This window comes from Halictus rubicundus, chromosome 2 (genome assembly GCF_050948215.1).
Source record: "Halictus rubicundus isolate RS-2024b chromosome 2, iyHalRubi1_principal, whole genome shotgun sequence".
In the NCBI taxonomy this organism is placed as follows: Eukaryota; Metazoa; Arthropoda; class Insecta; order Hymenoptera; family Halictidae; genus Halictus; species Halictus rubicundus.
Window position 1 is genome coordinate 27,311,609 of NC_135150.1, and position 19,533 is coordinate 27,331,141.

General features: G+C 34.7%; 3 protein-coding genes and 1 long non-coding RNA gene across 6 annotated transcripts; 2 read left to right on the forward strand and 2 right to left on the reverse strand.

The window, feature by feature from the left end:
* The first annotated feature begins 751 nt into the window (after nucleotides 1–751).
* LOC143365779 (putative hydroxyacid-oxoacid transhydrogenase, mitochondrial) lies at nucleotides 752–6,894 on the forward strand. Of its 2 annotated transcripts, XM_076806279.1 has the most exons (8): nucleotides 752–997; nucleotides 1,914–2,022; nucleotides 2,971–3,234; nucleotides 3,908–4,140; nucleotides 4,435–4,668; nucleotides 5,257–5,419; nucleotides 6,161–6,442; nucleotides 6,748–6,894. In XM_076806279.1, the coding sequence occupies exons 1-8, from the start codon at nucleotides 945–947 to the stop codon at nucleotides 6,829–6,831; spliced, it is 1,422 nt and encodes a 473-aa protein (XP_076662394.1). In that variant the 5' UTR covers nucleotides 752–944; the 3' UTR covers nucleotides 6,832–6,894. The 2 variants fall into 2 exon arrangements, with proteins under 2 accessions (XP_076662394.1, XP_076662395.1); XM_076806280.1 differs by lacking the exon at nucleotides 752–997 and having other exon boundaries at nucleotides 2,961–3,234.
* On the reverse strand, nucleotides 6,508–9,051 carry LOC143365780 (uncharacterized). The gene is made up of 3 exons (XR_013084588.1): nucleotides 8,930–9,051; nucleotides 8,244–8,348; nucleotides 6,508–8,155 (listed from the first exon to the last, which is right to left on the reverse strand). It is a non-coding gene; the product is annotated as an uncharacterized LOC143365780 (long non-coding RNA).
* A 179-nt stretch (nucleotides 9,052–9,230) lies between these two features.
* LOC143365781 (glyceraldehyde-3-phosphate dehydrogenase) lies at nucleotides 9,231–12,279 on the forward strand. The gene is made up of 7 exons (XM_076806282.1): nucleotides 9,231–9,542; nucleotides 9,611–9,734; nucleotides 10,082–10,197; nucleotides 10,402–10,665; nucleotides 11,130–11,290; nucleotides 11,380–11,574; nucleotides 12,120–12,279. Exons 1-7 carry the CDS (start codon nucleotides 9,465–9,467, stop codon nucleotides 12,259–12,261), a joined length of 1,080 nt encoding a protein of 359 aa, XP_076662397.1. The 5' UTR covers nucleotides 9,231–9,464; the 3' UTR covers nucleotides 12,262–12,279.
* Nucleotides 12,280–12,381: 102 nt separating this feature from the next.
* Nucleotides 12,382–18,173, reverse strand: LOC143365782 (uncharacterized). 2 transcript variants are annotated; one of them, XM_076806284.1, is made up of 4 exons: nucleotides 17,931–18,173; nucleotides 13,902–14,124; nucleotides 12,978–13,312; nucleotides 12,382–12,799 (listed from the first exon to the last, which is right to left on the reverse strand). In XM_076806284.1, exons 1-4 carry the CDS (start codon nucleotides 17,989–17,991, stop codon nucleotides 12,612–12,614), a joined length of 807 nt encoding a protein of 268 aa, XP_076662399.1. In that variant the 5' UTR covers nucleotides 17,992–18,173; the 3' UTR covers nucleotides 12,382–12,611. The 2 variants fall into 2 exon arrangements, with proteins under 2 accessions (XP_076662399.1, XP_076662398.1); XM_076806283.1 differs by lacking the exon at nucleotides 17,931–18,173 and adding an exon at nucleotides 15,067–15,299 and having other exon boundaries at nucleotides 12,383–12,799.
* Nucleotides 18,174–19,533: the final 1,360 nt, after the last annotated feature.

The window sequence follows — 19,533 nt, forward strand, 5'->3', positions numbered from 1 at the left end:
CGCTGTGTTTTTAAATCGACTTAAAGAATTTATCTTATCGATTGTTCTCCTACGTTGACGATATTGATCATTGATCAATACTTCCGCCCCAAATGGAAGATTTTCCAAGTTAGAAAGCGCGCAAGATTTTGAACTCTAATCCTCGCGATTGAAGCGTGACATAATGATTGACGACACATATTCTTAACTCGATTGCTTGCTTGCCTGTCCGTAGACTTTTCGAACTACATGTTGCAAGCACAGTATGCAATCGTAAATAATAAACGAAAGAGATAAAACGCTGCTGGGAACGTTTTTCACATTTTTTCCTACTTTATCACTGCAAATTAGTGTGCGTACGCCTTACAATACTGATATTAGTGTAATAGGGAAAGCATTAGAATCAGGTAAATAGAGTAGACTCGAGAATTTTGATTATTAAAACATACAAATTTTTTAATTGTAATGTAACCTAATGTATTTGTTTTCTTTTTTGTAATAACGTTTTTATATTCAGTATAAGTCTCCTGAACGAGCCTTCATAATAATTTAGAACGACCAGTCATTTATTTAATTTCTCCAGACGCTTTAAATAATAAGAAATACATTTGATAAGATTTATTGTTTTACTGAAAACTTGAACTGTTGTAAATGTTATTTTCACATGTTTGAGGATACACAAATGTTTTAGTGATGTGCAGAAAAGGTTTGGTGCTCGGACGTAATTTTCGTGCAACACCCAATGCGCAAGTTATTATGAAAATTGATACGGCACTGTTTGCCTCGTACATGTGGAACTATCTCATCAACATGCGTGGATAACAAGAGTTAAAAGAGGGACCAGCGCGACCAGTCGTCGTGAAACGGAGCACGAGATATCAACGACTGTATCACGCACGTTCTGGTCATCAACTTTTCTCCAAATCATCGATTTCTGTCATCGTTACATTTCCCAGTATCGCACAATGTACTCCCGAAAGCGTGTCCTGGAACTGTTGCAAGTCATCTCCTCCCAATCGTAAGTAAACATTGCCTATTTAACAACATATTTGCAGAGCTATGACGTTTACAAGCTGAATACATTCCCGAGAATGAGTACCGTATTGATAACTATAGAAAACCACAGGTATCAACAAATATTTCCGATGTGTTTATTTTTAGCAATTATTATCAAGTGTACATTGTTATTTTATTATCCGAAATATTTCCTGTTCGTTCGCAACCGAGACAGTTCCATACATCTATGTAACAATCAAAATAAAACTGTGCTTTGTTATCACTAGACTACGAATCTCTATGAAAAATAAAAATTTTTCACCTGAATTGCAAGGAAAAGTCAAATAGATTTTCTTTCTTGTTATGTTTAGCAGATTTAAAATAATATAATAGTATGTCTAAATTTTTCTAATGTTTGTGCTGCTTAATGTTACACCTACTAATTTTTGTCATAAATGCATAAAATCCGCAGTCTAGTTATTACATTAGAATAATGTTTCTAGCTAATGTAACAATAACAATAATTCCTGAAAAGTTTGGAAACATATTTTTCACTGTAAAAACATATTACATAAAGCATCGGAAATGCTAATTGGACATCTATATAAATATTTATAAACTTATAATGACTTTTTTTAAGTATTCCGAAACATTATTTTTTAGAGGCACCATAACTCATTCATTCATTTGAATCTTTCACCAACAAAAACTATGTATAGTGAAACCGGGGCTTTTGGAAATATTTTAATAAAAATCTCTTGTTAAAACGTGTTTTTTTTTTTACAGTGAAACATATTCCACTTGTTTTTACAATTGCGAATTATAAACACATTGCAAAATTCATTAGTGAGACATCGCTTAATCTTGAATTCTGATAATACGGTGTAATGCTCGTCGATAATATTTCGTAATGTTTTATTCAAAAATATTTTTTATAGATGCAAATGTCCAGCACATGCACACGTAGAGGGCACAACCATGCACGATCTGGCTAAAGCTCGTAGCACAGCTGCAAACGCTATGCCGCAGAAAGAATATGCGTTCGAGGTATGCATCGATCAAATTTGCAACATTCGATTGTAAACGCGAAACAATAATAACTTCTCGTAACGAAATTGCCGTTATCCGCGTTTGTCGTCAACCGTAAGATTGCAAAACACAATCTGTATACTCAGATAAGGATGTTTTGAAATTCGTTGTGTTTACAACTCCATAGCAATCTAACTCGGGTATCTGCTTGCAAATAATTCTTGCAAACTGGGTTTTCGGAACACGTCTGTTAACGCTAGGTTTACACAGCACTAAAAGTGACTAGTTTGCAGTACTTTATAAAAATAACAAGAACTTATTACCCACAACTTTATTACCCACATTATTACCTACATTTTTAGCAATATTTTTAAAATAATATATACCCAAAGAAATAAATTTGCTAAATAATTTCTCACGTATGCATCCTTAGAATCTTAATAATTTTAAATTAAAAATATTAGAACTCGTCATTTTGACGGATCCCGTAAACCCAATGTTAATTACACAGCCATATTTTTATAAGTAGTCTTTTGGTCAATGCTAGTCAAAAGTTTGTTTTTTAGTACTGTCGACTACAAGTTGTTTAAAAGATATGACTGTTACATTTTTGTAAAAAAGCTTTAGGAGTGGTAGATTCAACTATGAACAAATTTTCCAGTGTGTTTACAGACGTTTCAATGTGTAACATTTTTTCAAAGAAACATACGATAAAAATCGGAAATTTAGGATTACTGGTGGGTTCAAAAGTCAGAACGATTTGTCAAGTATAATTCAAAGAGTTTAGCTTCTCAGAAGCAATATACTTTTCAATATTATTTTGAAAGGGTAGCAACAATTCTTTACTAACAAGAACAATTTACATGTAATATTTACTGATTTCGTTGTAATAGTATATTGAGTTAAATTTTGTGTTACGTTAAATTCTTTATTAAATTAATATTACAACGTTGAAGGTGATTACAGATGGCCTGTTCGACGATACGATATGGCGTCGGTGTCACCAGAGAGCTGGGTATGGATATGCAAAACATGGGCACGAAGAAGGCATGCTTAATGACGGATCCGAACCTGGTGAATTTGTCACCAGTTAAAACCGCCATGGACAGTCTCGTGAAAGCTGGCATCGAATTCGAGGTTTTCGATAGGGTACGCGTCGAACCGACAGAACAAAGCCTCCAAGATGCCATCGATTGTGCCAAGCATGGGAACTTCGACGCTTTTATAGCGGTGAGATGCTCTGAACAATAATATAGCATACCAAAGTATACCGACAATTTTGAGAAATTACGTCTGAAGCGAACAGTGTTAAAAACACTAAATTTACGGAGCACTATAGGCGACCATTTTTCATTACTCTATAAAAATGACAAGAATGCATTAATTCAGATTTATAGAAAGCTTTGCTATAAAATTAACACCTCTAGATATCAATTTAGTATTTCTGAAGTGAACTAGACTGTAGTGTAAGGTGGAAGCTTCGTTATCAAGCAACTAACAATTGTTGTTAATAACGCCGATCGCTTCTGTGAACAAAAATAAGTGAAACTTGTGTAAGATGTACTGTTCGTGCCTCACAAGAAGAAAAGGGACCCGTGCTCACTCTGTCTATCCCCACCATTCATGCTCCCATAGTCCCAATATTTAGGCTTTGACGTTACACGCCACGTAGCATGTGTGACCTCATCAGCCAATAGTGAAGCATCTTCTTGTGAGGCATGCAGAGTGCAAAACTCGTGTCTCGAGAAATAAGTTCATTGAACAATTTCTCATGGATGCAACTTCACGATTTCAATAATCTCCGATTTAAAGATTTGGGATCCCGCAGTTCCAGTGTTAATTTTAATTAGTTAGCACTACGAGATCTACCGAAATGATTAATTTATATTTAATTTGGCCATAGGTCGGCGGTGGTTCAGTGATGGACACTTGTAAAGCGGCGAATCTTTACAGCTGCGATCCAAACGCAGATTTCTTGGACTACGTGAACGCACCTATCGGCAAAGGTAAACCGGTTCGGGTGCCATTGAAACCGCTGGTTGCTGTACCGACAACTTCCGGTACCGGCTCGGAAACGACAGGTGTCTCTATCTTCGATTACCGACCGCTCAAAGCGAAGACTGGTATCGCCAATAGGTAAAACATTTTCTGCCACGTCGAATTGATAACTGAATCTACTGTTGGCAATGTAGGCACCTAGATATTTTCTTTGGTCATGATATATTCTTTACTAAATTCTTGACAGTTCTTCAATCACATGCAAAATGTCTTATTCAATTTTTAATGTCGCTTCAAAGTAGGCCATTAACATCTTTGAGTGGATTTTAAGAGTCAATTAGATTGTTAGAGCTATAATTGGTGGAATATGTTTATATGCAATTTGTGAACACCTAACAATTTCATAACGTGCATTTTTCTCTTTGAGTGCAGAGCTTTGAAACCTACTTTAGGATTGATCGATCCGCAGCACACGCTGACTATGCCAGAAAGGGTCTGCGCTTATTCCGGTTTCGATGTCCTTTGTCACGCCCTTGAATCTTTCACCGCGGTGCCATACTCGGAGAGGACACCATGCCCTACGAATCCTATTCTCAGGCCTGCTTATCAGGGCAGCAATCCTGTCAGCGACGTGTGGTCGAAATATGCTCTCCAAACCATGCGCAAGTAAGCATAATTTCTTATAGCTGCAAGCCAAAAAACAGACACAACATTGAACAAACGTTTCTCTTCATCGTAAACTTCCTTGAGACTGGAAAAATTACAAAATTTATTCACATACGCACGAAATTATATTTAATAATTATTTTATATTGAATTAATTTTTCGAATTTCTTACAAAGGCATTTTTTGTAATAGTAAAATAAAGAAATGAATAATATTAGAAAAATTACAAAATTTGTTGACAAATGCACGGAATTAGTCAATAACTATTTCACGTCGAATTTACTTGGTAAGGTCGTACTAACTAAGGCGTCTTATAAATAATCGATTTTAATAATAGTAAAACAAAAAATCTCAAATAAGACTGAAAAAGTTTAGAAGAATAAAAAAGAAGAGGAAAATTACAAATATTTCTTTCTTTAGTTTTGAAAGGCGATGGATATTTATTATATAAATTATACAAGCAATAGTAGAACAAAATTTTTTCTATTTTTTTTTAAATAGAAAATTTGATATCGTTTGAAAGTGAAGTTGAAAGTTCTCTTGGACATTTTATTAATACAGTGCTTATCTCTATTTTCTCGTTTTCAGATACTTCGCTAGAGCAGTTTACAACCAAGACGACCTCGAAGCAAGAAGCAACATGCATCTTGCAAGTACTATGGCGGGTGTTGGGTTCGGTAATGCTGGCGTGCACCTGTGCCACGGGCTCTCTTACCCTATTAGCGGAAACGTGCGAAGTTTCCAACCGGAGGTAACTCCTTTAAAAGTTCTCGCAGTTTAAGTGGAAACCGTATATCGGTTTTTTAATCGAAACTCTGAAACGCCCGTGTACACTACCTATGAATAAACAACCAAGAAACCGGTCCAAGAGGAACGGAAGCACTTTGTGCGCATTTACTCAAAAATTCCAACGAACATTTCATAAATTTAAAAATAGTATTATTTCTCTAAAACGTCGCCTCTTGGAAGTTAGTATTCAATTAAAATGGCGCTGGCACCAGACAGGCACTCAGCCAAATAAAATCAAATACGAAATTACAGAAACAATTAAAAGAATGTAAGGCAATTTTTCTATTAACTACGACTTACTAAAATTATTTAACAAAACAGAAAATTCACTTTTATTTAACTTCCGATTCTCACAATTAACATGAACCATACACGCACTCAGCCAAATAAAATCAAATACGAAATTACAGAAACAATTAAAAGAATGTAAGGCAATTTTTCTATTAACTACGACTTACTAAAATTATTTAACAAAGCAGAAAATTCACTTTTATTTAACTTCCGTTTCTCAGAATTAACATGGACGATATTAATTCTGCGTGGCGATCCGCAATCTAATAATAAAAATACCGTTGCAGTGTTTGTAACTAATTGAAATGATTAAGAAGAGAAATAACTGTTTATGAAGTTACTGTATTTAGAGAATTAATGCAAACGATGTTTATTTTGCGTAGAATTCTAACGTTACGTAATGAAATTGCAGGGCTACGCGAAAGACCATCCCATAGTGCCTCACGGTCTTTCGGTAGTTATATCAGCACCGGCTGTGTTTTCGTTCACCGGAAGTGCATGCCCGGAAAGGCATTTGGAAGCTGCAGAGCTGCTCGGCGCCGAAATCAACAGAGCCAAGAGGGAAGACGCTGGCAAAATATTGGCCGACACTGTGAAAGAGTACATGCACACGATGAAAGTCGAAAACGGTCTGACGAAATTGGGATTCAAGAAGGAAGACATTCCGACTCTGGTTCAGGGTACATTGCCACAGGTGAGATTCAACAATAATTTTTCACATTATATTTTTCGGGATAGGAAATAAACCGAAAACCGAATTTAGAATAGTGATTTACTGATCACCATTTGCAATTTATTACAATTGAATAAATTCGACATATCGCTAACAGATCTATACTTTTACATATGACGAATTCATAATTGTGGCCTTAAAAGTACGTACTTTTCTAAACACGTTTCATTATCCGGATTTGCGCAACTATAGGCTTACACATAATACATTAAATCTTACGATTACACATGTCTCCGCTTAATTAATTTTGTTTTTTTATTTCGCAGCATCGCATCACGAAATTAGCGCCACGAGAACAATCCGAAGAAGATCTCGCGCAGCTGTTTGAAAATTCGTTTACAATTTATTAAGAATGTACCTTCTAGAAACTGATTCAAAACCGGCAACAAATAAAGAAATATTTTCTATTTTTCTATTTCGTGTTCTATCTATCCTCAAACACTTTCGAATCAGTGCGTACACTCCCTGTTTCTAAAAATCAATGAAAGCGAATGTGACAGAACTGTTATTTTAACGAACTAAAAAAAGTGCGAAGGGAAAACTCTAACAAATATATGATTAATTCAAACAAATTTAAAAGTATTTTGTGCGAGTACATACGAACGCGTAGTTCACGAATTAAATAGCGAAGTCACCTCCTCATCAATGATCCTTAACAAAGCGGAAATCGCCGAAGCGAAAAAAGGGCCCCTGATGATCGATGATTTCCTACTATAACCGGTGAAGAGTTTACGTCCATTTCGATACTACAAATATTTCACGACGCCGCCATCAAAGTGCAGAGTTATTCGATCGCCTACGCCCTACATCGAACACATCGCATACATGTTAATTAATAACTAGCAGTTTAAAAACAACGGATAACTCTTTCTCGAATTAAATGTTTTAGGTTAGCCACAGATTTTGATTTATATCTGAAGCAGTCATAAATTCTTACGCGATCACAAATTTCTTAGATTTCCCGGAGACGTCTTCGTTCCATTTACGACACACACACACACACACGCCATCGGAAAATGTAAATACCGTGGAGTAAATATTGATTTCTACTAATCCGAAATCGTAAATCATTGCCCTGTTTCAATGACGATTTCGGAAACGTGGAAATGACTTACTTCGAGAAATATTTTATACGTTCGATTCTGATTTCTTTTTTCTCTCGAATATGCAGAAATATGAATATAAATGCGACATCTTGGCAAATCCCTCTTCGTTGAAACACAGAAATATCCTTTATTTGAAGAATTGAAAGAAAATTAACGCTCGGTCTATTCTCATGTAAAACGATATTTTGATTTCTAACGAAGCCGATCTATGTAACGGTGTCGCATACATTGTTAATTCCTCTTATGTGAGAGAAAGTAATGTCCATATTAATTTATAACAGAATTATAAATATTTCTCGAAGTAATGCTTATTTAGATGACGCGTGTGTAAGCGACCCTTGACGACAATACACCATTTTTTTCCTCTTTTCGTCTCGTCATGTTAAATTTCAATGCAATTTATAATATGTACAAACGTGAATAATTATTCCCCGAAGCTCTCGTGCCTGCCAGATTTTTAAAACAATTTTCAAGTTCTCGTCCTTCCTGTTCAATGCTCTCGATGGATGATGGTATTTATTTGTTTAAAACAGTCCAGTCCCGGGCCGAAACATTTAAAGTAATCATTCTGAAATTCACAACAGTTCGCAACGAATGATTTCGATATAATACTACTTGTAAATTGATTAACTTTTATGTTTATTTTTTGGACATACTTGCATTTTTTCTTCACTTTCGCCTCGTGCAGTCGTTGTTCCATGTTTAAAACACGTTTCATGTTTAATCCAATGCGTTCAAATATCGTGCAAATTTTCATCTTCCTTTAAAATAATTATATTAGATTAATTAGATTAATTAAATTCACCACGCTCTTTCAGGACGATTACATAAAACTTAGTTACATGAAATCAAATGTAATTAGACTGAATTTAACTCAACTGAACTTGCATTACGTTAAATTTAATTAAATTGGACTGATATCAAAGTAAATTTAATTGAATTGGACTGATATAAAATTAAATTTGATTAAATTAGGCTGATATCAAATTTAATTTAATTGAATTGGACTGATATCAAAGTAAATTTAATTGAATTGGACTGATATAAAATTAAATTTGATTAAATTAGGCTGATATCAAATTTAATTTAATTGAATTGGACTGATATCAAATTAAATTTAATTAAATTGGGTTGATATTAAATTTAATTAAATTCAGTTGGTCTTTTATTCAATTGATTGGAACTTGTACTAAATTAAATCTAATTCGACTGAACTTGCATTGAATTAAATTCAATTGAATTGAACTGATATATCAAATTAAATTCGATTCGATTAAATTTACATTAAAATTAGGCTGCTTCTACTGCAATGAAACTTGATAAAATATGTTAAATTACTCACCATTGAAATTCTTGAAGTAAATGTTAACTTCTCGGCGAGGTTTACCCCGGCACCTCTCTGATCATGATGAACCGGCTCCCTTTGCTGCAAATACGAGACTGGCGATCAATTAATGGTTTCAGTCAAAATCTGTCCTCTAGATTGTTGATTTTCGGTTCTCATCGCCAATGACACTGTATTCTACAATGACTGTGCGTAAGAACATCTTATTTACACAGAAAAACAACAACACGGAATTTACGATTCTCATTCAGAGCGAGGATAACGTTAAATCCTAAATATTCCGAGACGCGCGGGTAATATTCGATAAACTAGAAAATTAAATTAACTTTCATGTTCTAATTACCATATCCGTATAGTAGTAATTGTTAAAGTATTATAGCTATGAAAATTCACGGTACAAAATTGTTTTCACTCCATAAACAATTCCGCAAGCAAATTCGTGTTATTGATTACGCAATGTTTGTGGCAACTGAAGTAAACGAGATACGTATCCTGTATGTAATTTAACAATTAACAATTTAATATTAACGTTATGGCGACTGTAGGAATTAATGGATTTGGTAGAATAGGAAGAATGTGTCTGCGTGCGTGCATAGAAAAGAGTATCGAAGTAATACTAACTATTTAAAATCCATACGTCTTCTATACTGAGCAAATACAAATGACATATTTTAATAGGTTAAACTAATCAACGATCCTTATATTACAACCGATTATATGATATATTTGTTCAAATACGACTCGTCTCATGGATCATATCCGTTAAGATTGGAGTGCGAAGACGGAAATATTGTTATCGCAGGTATCCACATTTTACAAAAAATTTTAATGAACTGCCTTACATCTAATTACATGATCTTAACTTGTCTTAATGTAACTACATAATCATTTCCTTTCTTTTAATAGCATTTCTTTGATCCAAATGCTAAATTCTATATTAGGCAATATTTATTGCCTTGCATTTAGCAATATAATCATAATTTTTCGTTCTTCTAATTGTATTCAAATGTTAAATTTTATATTAGATACAGGTAATACAATTATATAAAATTATCTGTCTCCTACTTACATTCATGTTAGTTTTACTTTTGGCCACAGACAATTTAATAAAAAATAAATAATTGTTCACAACGGTTGTTCTTATTAAAGATAAGAAAATCTCCACGTCGCAAGAAAAAAATCCAAGCAAAATAAAATGGAGAGATGCTGGAGTTGTTTATGTAATTGAAGCTACCGGAGTATTCAATACCTTGGACAAAGCAGGAGTAAGGAATTAAAATTTTTACCTGCTATCTTATTCAAATTCTTATTAAAAATCCTATGAAAATTATTTCCCCTTATCCTGCTTTATTATTTTTTATTTTTTGGGACACGTGGCGAATAATTTATATGCACGTATATCCATGCACACTTATAAGATTCCGTTTTATGAGCAATATGTCAGCATAGTGTTCGTGACTTTTTATTAGCTACACATGGACGGCGGAGCTAAAAGAGTGGTTATTACTGCGCCTTCTGTTGACGCACCCATGATCGTTTTCGGCGTGAATCAAGCTTGCTACGACCCATCGAAAAGTAAAATAGTATCAACTGCCTCCTGCACCACCAATTGTGCAGCGCCGCTTATTAAAGTTATGCACGACAACTTCGAAGTCCTCGAGGTGATGATCAGCAGCGTTCACGCCTTGACGCCGTCGCAGAGAATTTTGGACGGCCCTATAGAGAGAGGAAAAGTACTGTGAATTTTATATATTTGTGACAAAAATGTGTAAAAGGGACTAGTCGACTAAAATGGTCAAAACTGCCCTTAGAGGTTTCTCAATGATTAATGAACCATTCGAAAGCTGACCAAGAAAAACCCCTCTGAGTAAAATTTCAACCCCCTAGCTTGCCCGTAAGGGTAGTTACAGGGTAAATTGAATTTCGCGCTTTTCCGCCCATTTTCCACACTTTGATGCTTCCTAAAATTCTGAAAAAAATGTGGCATATCTTAGATCCTGAGGCGCATTTTTGAGAATTTTTTCAGATTTTTTTGTTGCAAACTGTGGTCGTAAAAAATGCAAAACCCCCCCCCCCCCCAAAAAATCGGAAAAATCATTATGCAGAAAATCACAAAAATTGTTATGCAGAACATTTTTGTTCTCCGTTAAGATCTGCAGTCTAATTACAATTCGATAGTGTCACGATGCATTTTTAGTTGTGGAGGGATGGCAGAGGAGGTGTCCAAAATATCATTCCAACATCCTCGGGAGCCGCGAAATCGTTGGACAAAATTATTCCCGATCTGAAGGGCAAAATTTCTGCAATAGCCTTCAGAGTACCGGTCCCGAATGTGTCTTTGTGCGACATGACTTTCAGGTAACGTAAGGTCACCACATAAATCAATCAAATCTCAACATATGGAAATTTACAATTTGACGATTTATTTTCTCGACGTTCGATTTCAGAGTGAACACACCGACTACGTACGAGGAAGTAAAGGACGCAATGAGAACGGCTTCGGAAGTTTCCTTCAAGAACATCATCGGTTACACAGACGACGACTGCGTGTCATCCGATTTCATGAACACCAGTTACTCGTGTATATTCGACTCGAAAGCTGGCATTCCTCAGACGAGCACATTCATCAAAGTGGTTGCCTGGTAATTTCGAAATATTTTGGGTCGCACTGTACGAATTGTACACGTTTCTTTCAAAATAATTTTATTTCTTTAAACTTTATAAAATAGCATTGTCAGCCCCCTGTAAAAAATGGAACTCTGATTTCAATAACTGCTCCGTTATCTTGCACAATCATTACATCACTCGTTATAATGTCATTCATTTATGCTTAGAGTTATAGCTACTATGTCAGTGATGGGCACGGTAGGGGCCCCTCAAACGCCTGCTTCTCCCACTCCCTCTCTTTCATCTAGCGCGCAGCCCCGTCGCGCAACGAAGCTTACTATATGCTACTTTTAATACTACTTTTATTCACTTTAATTATTTCTCTCCCCTTTCCCCTGTTATTTTCTTTCCAGTTTCTTCAACCACTCTTAATTTTATTATTTCGAATTTTCTTCATTTAATTACTATATATTCAGTTTAATTTTATTATTTCAAGGAATATAAAAGAATAATGTGCGTCCTTCTGTCAACGATTAAAAATCGAATGACTGAAAATGTTCTAATTTGGAAATCTTCGCAGGTATGACAACGAATATGGTTACGCACACCGTGTTGTAGACCTGGTGGAGTACATGCATAAAGTTGACTCCGGTGAGATATCTGTAGAGAATCCGGACGATGGTGGAACAGGCAGCGCCATAGATGCCGTAGAGTCTCTATGATGTACAGTATGGTATCATTTGGAGTTCAAATAAACCATCGAATAACTTGAAAACGTATTTTATTTATGACTATTTACATCAGAGGATAGACTCAATGTTTCAGAAATCCTGCTTGCAGTTTCATGTAATGTACAATATGATAAATGAACAATAAATCTCTGTCGAGCATTTACAATTAAAATTGCGTCCATCACAGCGAGCTGACGTTCGAATATTTTAAATAAATAGTACTTTCGCGAGAACTCCAGTCAGAAATGAACTGAAAGCTACGGGAATCACAGACAACATTTTCTAACGTTAATTTCATGTAAAACATTTTCAACTATTTCGTTCCTAAATTTTCTTCGAAGCTATTTGTCATCGAAGCGTGCATTATCGCTAGGGTGCCATTTTCGAACGTGCACCATCGGTCTCCTCTGCGGCTGTTGCGTTGGATGCGATGTGATTTCTAATACTATAGGCCCGCCATTTTGCACTCGGTGTCCTCTGTTTGGTTTTACGTCGATTTCCAGTTTCGGCTGAGTAGGGGGTCTCCGACCTATAATGTTCGTCATTGATTAGTTTCATTGATTAAAATAATGTGACATACTATTGGGTTGACCATGAAGTTTGCATTTCAGCAAAACAACGAATTTTTTTAACAGTTTCGTACCTGTCAAAGCCTAATATAATTTCTGTCGGAAATGCATAAGTTTCTCAATCCAGCAACGACTTACCATTATTGTTGTTTGGACGAATGTTGGTCCACACAGGGTATCTATTATTTTGTTCCGGGAACCTAATCTTCGTTCCCTGACCGCGCCCAGTGTTTCCTGCGTTCGACGAGGCAGAGGATTGCGAAGAGCTGACAGAAGAAGCTGCGGACGTGGCTATTTGTCCATTTTGTACCGAAGCTGACGAAGAAGCAGCCGCGTTGACGCTAAGCGATTGGCTGTTAGCATGTCCCTGGTTACTATAGATAGGGTACTGTTGGCCCACGGCTTGGGCTGTTGAACCGGAAATGCCCGATGGTCCTACGGCCAGTGATGCTGCTTGACTTTGTGAAAGGAGGCTACAGAAATTCAGTATTATTAGCAACACAATTCAAAAAATATCATTGAATACCTCCTCTTCAGAAATTCTTTCTCAAGATACACTCGATTAAAGGATAATAAATTATTAACGTCCAAGGTCCTTGAACGGGAAGAAATACTATATGAATTTTCATGTTTCTTTAGTAAATGCGTCGGGGATTATTAAAGTGTCATTTAAATCGTAATATTTCTCGTATTTCATGTCAATTTTTTTTTAATTATTAAAAGAAGAAATAGACGTTCTTCCAACTTCTACTTTTTACGATCGAGTCAAGCGATTCTTATTTTGCATAAAAGTTCGCAGTCTGGAAAACTCCGTAGATTCGCGATAAGGTAGAGCGCCACGTTACCGACAAAAATAGGCGAAAAATGGTTTCACGCGCCTCAACTTTTCGTCCTTATATAAGAATATTTTTCGTCATGAGCTGACGAGATTATGCAGATAATTGGTAATATAAAAATAAATTTAATATGTAACGTGTCAAATAGAGATGTTCTAGATTTATTACTCGGAGCACTTTGATAATTACCGACGCACACACGGTTTTCCCGATTATAGAGACGTACGGATGGTTGAAGCTGTTGCTCTCGGAGTAGCTGAGACCTTCGGGGCCTACTTGAAAGCCTAAAGAATGCGCATTGTTCCCGGTGTTCAAGTTTATATTCGCCGTAATCGGAATAGACAACGATCGTCCGCTCTTCGCGTTAGACCCCTTGATGACTTCCTCCGGTATGAGCTCCGGTGGTGTATTCCATCGTCGTTCGTCTTCTCCAAGAGGAACGCGATCATCTGGGGAGCGAGAAACGTTTTTAACTGACATATAGGGGACACGGTATTTTCTCTGAACGCGTGTCATCATCTTTCTTCATTCTGTTCGAAAGAATCCAGTCGAAATAAAAGAACGCGCGCGATTTGTTGTTGTTGTTATTGAAAAATCAGCAAAAATTAAGGGACATTGGACACTGCAGTAAAATATCTATTCTTACTATCGTTGGTACAGCGGGTGATCAAATTAGTAAACCGGAAAATATATTTTTTACCCGCGTGGTGGATAAAGCTTGCCAAAGTATCGCTAAGTGTACATTTTCAATTTTCAAACATCAATTCTTCATAAAAAAATTATGGATTGTTTATGGTCCATGATCAATTTATAAATTATATTTTAAGAATCTCATTTTGCTAATTTTGTTGGATGTTTTCAATGACACCGCGCACTATTGTAATATTTATTATTATTTACTTTCTCATCAAATATTATTTTCAAAAAATATTCGTATACCTGTCATGGAACCAGTAACAAATATAATTGAATATTCAGTGCGGTCCGATGAAAAAGATTTTGTTAGACACCACTTATTTTTTCTAGACTGTTAACAATCTTATTGTCGATCTCGAATGATTTTCACGCAAGTTATAAATGCTGGATGGATTAAAGAAACTCGTTGTTCGAAGATTCAATTTTTCAGCAGCACGTGTCGAAGAAATACTAATGAATGAAACATCCGCGAACTGCATTTCGCCAGTGTTTCTTTTTGTTGCACATTCGTTAAACATTTTTGTTATTTTCCTTCCTAATAGACACTTCCTTACAAAGTTGTATCTCGCACGTTCACGTTTGCGGGAAGCGATTTTTCGAACAGCGTGGAAACGTTGGATAACTCGGAGAACCAAATTGTTTGGACAGTTGCACAACAGAAGTTTCGGATTTGATAGTAAAAATGTTATTTTTACCTGCCCACGCGACTATACACGCGACACAGAGTGACACGACGAAGAGACTGCTCTTTGCCATGACTAACAGAGTTCTGGCTTCAGCACGACTATCCTCCGCCCTTTTTCAAGAAGTACGAACGACCTTGAACTCCTTATTGATATTCCTCGTGTGTCCGTTTGCGCAATACTTCTCGATGAATAGAGCCGCAATCATGCGATGACTCGTCCGCCCGAAAAGAAATGTGATTTTTCGGGGAGAACCGATTTTGCACGGTGCATTTCGCGAACGCGAATCCACGCTGGATTACATTATTTTAAACAATGCCACGATCATTGATCTCAGTGAAATACTGCGCATTGAAATTCTCGGTTTTACAATTCACTCGAAGGAATACTTCAAAGGAGGCAAAATAGAAAACTTAAGAATGAAAACTGAAAATTACTAACAATAATAAGCTATTAATAATAATACAATACATCGATATAATTTAATAACATAATAAACTGACACTAAAAATCAAGAAGTTGATGCGATTCTAAAAACCTAAGGAAAAGAGATATCACAATAAAATTATGGATTGCTATTTTATTAACAAACAAAAAATAGTGTTCTACGAAAAGAGTTCTACCAAATTTATGGATATGCAGTTTTATTTATGCTAATAGTTTCTATTTACACTTTATCTATGTCAATGTCAAACGATCTTACTCATTGGATTGTCCACAAAGAAACGTTTACATGCATAAATTGTGCGATTCTTATTTTAACATTTGTATAATTAGTACAAATAAATCGAATTGTAAATTTTCATGACAATTTTCTTCGCTGCTAAACTACTATATTAATGTCAGCTGTACATATGTTTATAAAATTTCAGTTATCAAAACACATTCCAACATGTAAACCATTAAATTATCATTAACGAAATACTTTTTAATTCTTTACGACATTCATGTTGTATTCGGTGTCACAACTGCGGAGCATCACTTCCGTTTCCGTCATATGTCAATGGCATTCCCTTGAAATTCCTTTCCACGTAATTGCCGCTTCCTTCATTTTCTAGCTAATCATTTTTCTCGTTGATTTCTTTAATATCATTATCAGAGTTGTTAGATTGTGGGCTTTTCTTCTCGTTTATCGAATAGTTTTCTAATTGTTCTAATTCGTTCATCGATTTCTCGGGTTTTGTATATTTAAAGTTAAAATGGAGGAAGGATTCCGCTTCTTTGTGATTATTTTTATCAGAGTAAAAAGTTAGAGTAATTTCAAAATAGAATTATCGGGTTCGAGCGATTTAACGATTTCCGTGTTAGCTATTTGTATCGGTGATACTCCATTTTCATTATATTTTACAACAAAGCAGTCACTAATAGCATTAAGTAACTCCACGAAGAAATAAAAACGCGAATGGGAATTTTCGTTCGTGGTAGTAGACGATCTCAGATTTTCGACTATTCTGTTCACAATTTGTTGTCCATAAATAATGTCAAGTCATTCACGGATGCGAATTACCTCAAAATTTTTTATATCGCTTTTTTACGTAGAATCGCGACGTCATCGCATTGAAAGTTTTTTTCTGCCAATCAGAGGGACTTTTCGCCGAATTCAAATTACGACAGACGTATAATTTCGTTTTTTTTCAGATTCGATGGGCAAATCAACGAAGTATAAAACACTATAATAATAGAACACGTAAAAAATATATTCTCATTCTCATCTATTATATTCTCATAATATTTTCTCTGTTACGAATGTAATATATTATCTAATAATAATCTATCTATAAGAATTATGTTTGCAATATAAGATTTTTCATGATTAACCTCAACCATTTTCTTTTTTCTAAATTATTCAGTCCATGTTCATTACCAATGTCGAGAACTATTTACCATAGCACTTAATACATGCTTCCTGTAGTGTAGTACAGTGTAACGTTATCTTGAAAAATCTGTGCGTCATTAAATATCCGTGAACTGTCGGGCAATTGTGAAAAAACATAGCATTTAATCATAGGAACGTCCGATCGATCATAACATAATCGATGATACGTTAGCTTATTAAATGATGCATATGAATTTCTCGGGTTTAAACAATTACGCGAATGATTCACATTGCTCGTTCTTTAGAAGCATATTATTCATTGTTACATAACTCCATTGCACATATTTTTGGAATATCGTACTTTTGTAACTAATACACATTTGAGCAATAACCAAAACTATTGCATTTCAATGTGTTGGAACTTGGAACCCTTATACGCTATATTTCTTCCTTTCGTTTTATATATATAATTTAATTGTTTAATGTTGCTTCAACATCAAAGGTCATTAGTAACACGGTACATTTTGTTTATACAAATTGACTATAACTTTTAAAGCGTGTCAGAAAGAATAACACGAAGGGTAAGAGACCTAATTACTGTTGGGGGACCAATTACTATGCCTATATTAATTATACTTATCTTTAAAACATAACAAATATTAAAAATGAAATATATGACATATACAGGGTGTCCCAAAAGTGTTCGTATTTCCTCGTAAGGGGTGATTCCAAGGAAATACAACATTTTTGGGGCACCCTGTATATTAACCGATTTTAATCGAAAATATTTAATATCTCTTTTTTAATATTCATTATGCTTTAAAAATAAGTATAATTAATATAGGCACAGTAATTGGTACCCCCATAGTATTTGGGTCCCTTACCCTATACCAAAACAAAGACGGTTATTTTCTTTGTTGTAAAAGTTAGGTATACTTGAAATTAACCGTTTATTTTGAACATTAAAGTTCTACGAATGATGTAGTCGTGCCATAAAAGTTTCTAATATGTAAAAGAATATTATGACTATCCATTACAGAGGAAAATTGGTAAAAATTACCTCTAGCGTCATGCAGCGGTAGAAGAAAGACCATAAGTGTTAAAATTCCTGTTTTCGACATGACAGTGTCCGTTAACCCCGCACAAGTTGTCACGGGTAAACGAAACCCATACTAAACATTCCACCGTCAACGTTCGATTTATATTATATACCTGAAAACCCTACAGTAACGATAACAACGCGCAGGCTATTAGACGCCGCGTTAACGAGGCTTTCCAAACGAACCTTATCTCCAGAAAACGTATCCTTCTGAGTAGTCATGGTTTCGTAAAATTTCAAACTACACGATAAGCGATCGTATTAGAAGCCCTACACCATTGTCCAGAAGAGATAGCAAAGCCGGACCATCCCTGACCGGAAAATATAAATGTTTTGTTATCTGAACAGAGTGTTTTCCATCGGTCCATGGTTCCTCCGCCTAAATTCTGCCTGAAACAATTCAATTTTATTTACGTAATCATTATTCACTGTTCAATAAATCGAACCACAATAATAGGCACTAAACTGCGAAGACATCAAACGAATTTAAGTACAAAGATTAATATTAACTCAATATTAAATTATTCCATATTAGTCCAAAATTAATTCAGTATTAAATTATTCAATATTAAATTATTCAATATTAATTCAATATTAAGTTATTCAATATTAAATTATTCAATACTAATTCAATATTAAATTATTCAATACTAATTCAATATTAAATTATTCAATACTAATTCAATATTAAATTATTCAATACTAATTCAATATTAAATATTAATATTATTCAATATTAATTCAATATTAAATATTAAATATTAATAGTAATTCAATATTATTTTATTTTTATATTATGTATTTTATTTTATGTCTGTTATCTCTCTCTCTCTCTCTCTCTCTTCCTTTTTTGATTTTTTCTTTTTTAATTTAGTTTTGCGGTTCTTGTTACTTTATTTGTATGTTTATTTTTAGTTTCATTTTTTAGGTTAAGATATAAGATATACGATAAGATATTATCATAGAAAGTAAGATAATTTTAAGATAGTTTAAGGTTAGGGTAAGAGCGGCGCGAGGAAGAAAGTTGAATTGTAACCCTGAGGGGAACAAAATAAAGTAGTACTATTAATTCGATATTAAATTATTCAATATTAATTCAATATTAAATATTAATATTAATTCAATATTAAATATTAATATTAATTCAATATTAAATATTAATATTAATTCAATATTAAATATTAATATTAATTCAATGTTAAATATTAATATTAATTCAATATTAATATTATTCCGGTTGCACGTTTCACATTAAAACTAAAATGCGCACGTTCAATACTTGAAAAAACTAGTCCGAATTTGCGTCGAACGCGCCAATCGAAAACGAAACGAATTTTCGGGAAAGCCTAATATTTTGCATGGAAATCCGCAGTCTCGTTACAACCAGGAAGGCCACTGCGAAAATATATGTTCGTGGCGGACACGTCGAAAAAACCCGTACAACGATCAGAATTGGCTAAAACCGGAAGATAACTGTTCATTCCTTCGGTGGCCCGTAAAAGTCACGCTAACGTGGTTGGCTGTCGAACGCGAGTCTCAGCTCGCCAATAACCACCAGCGATTG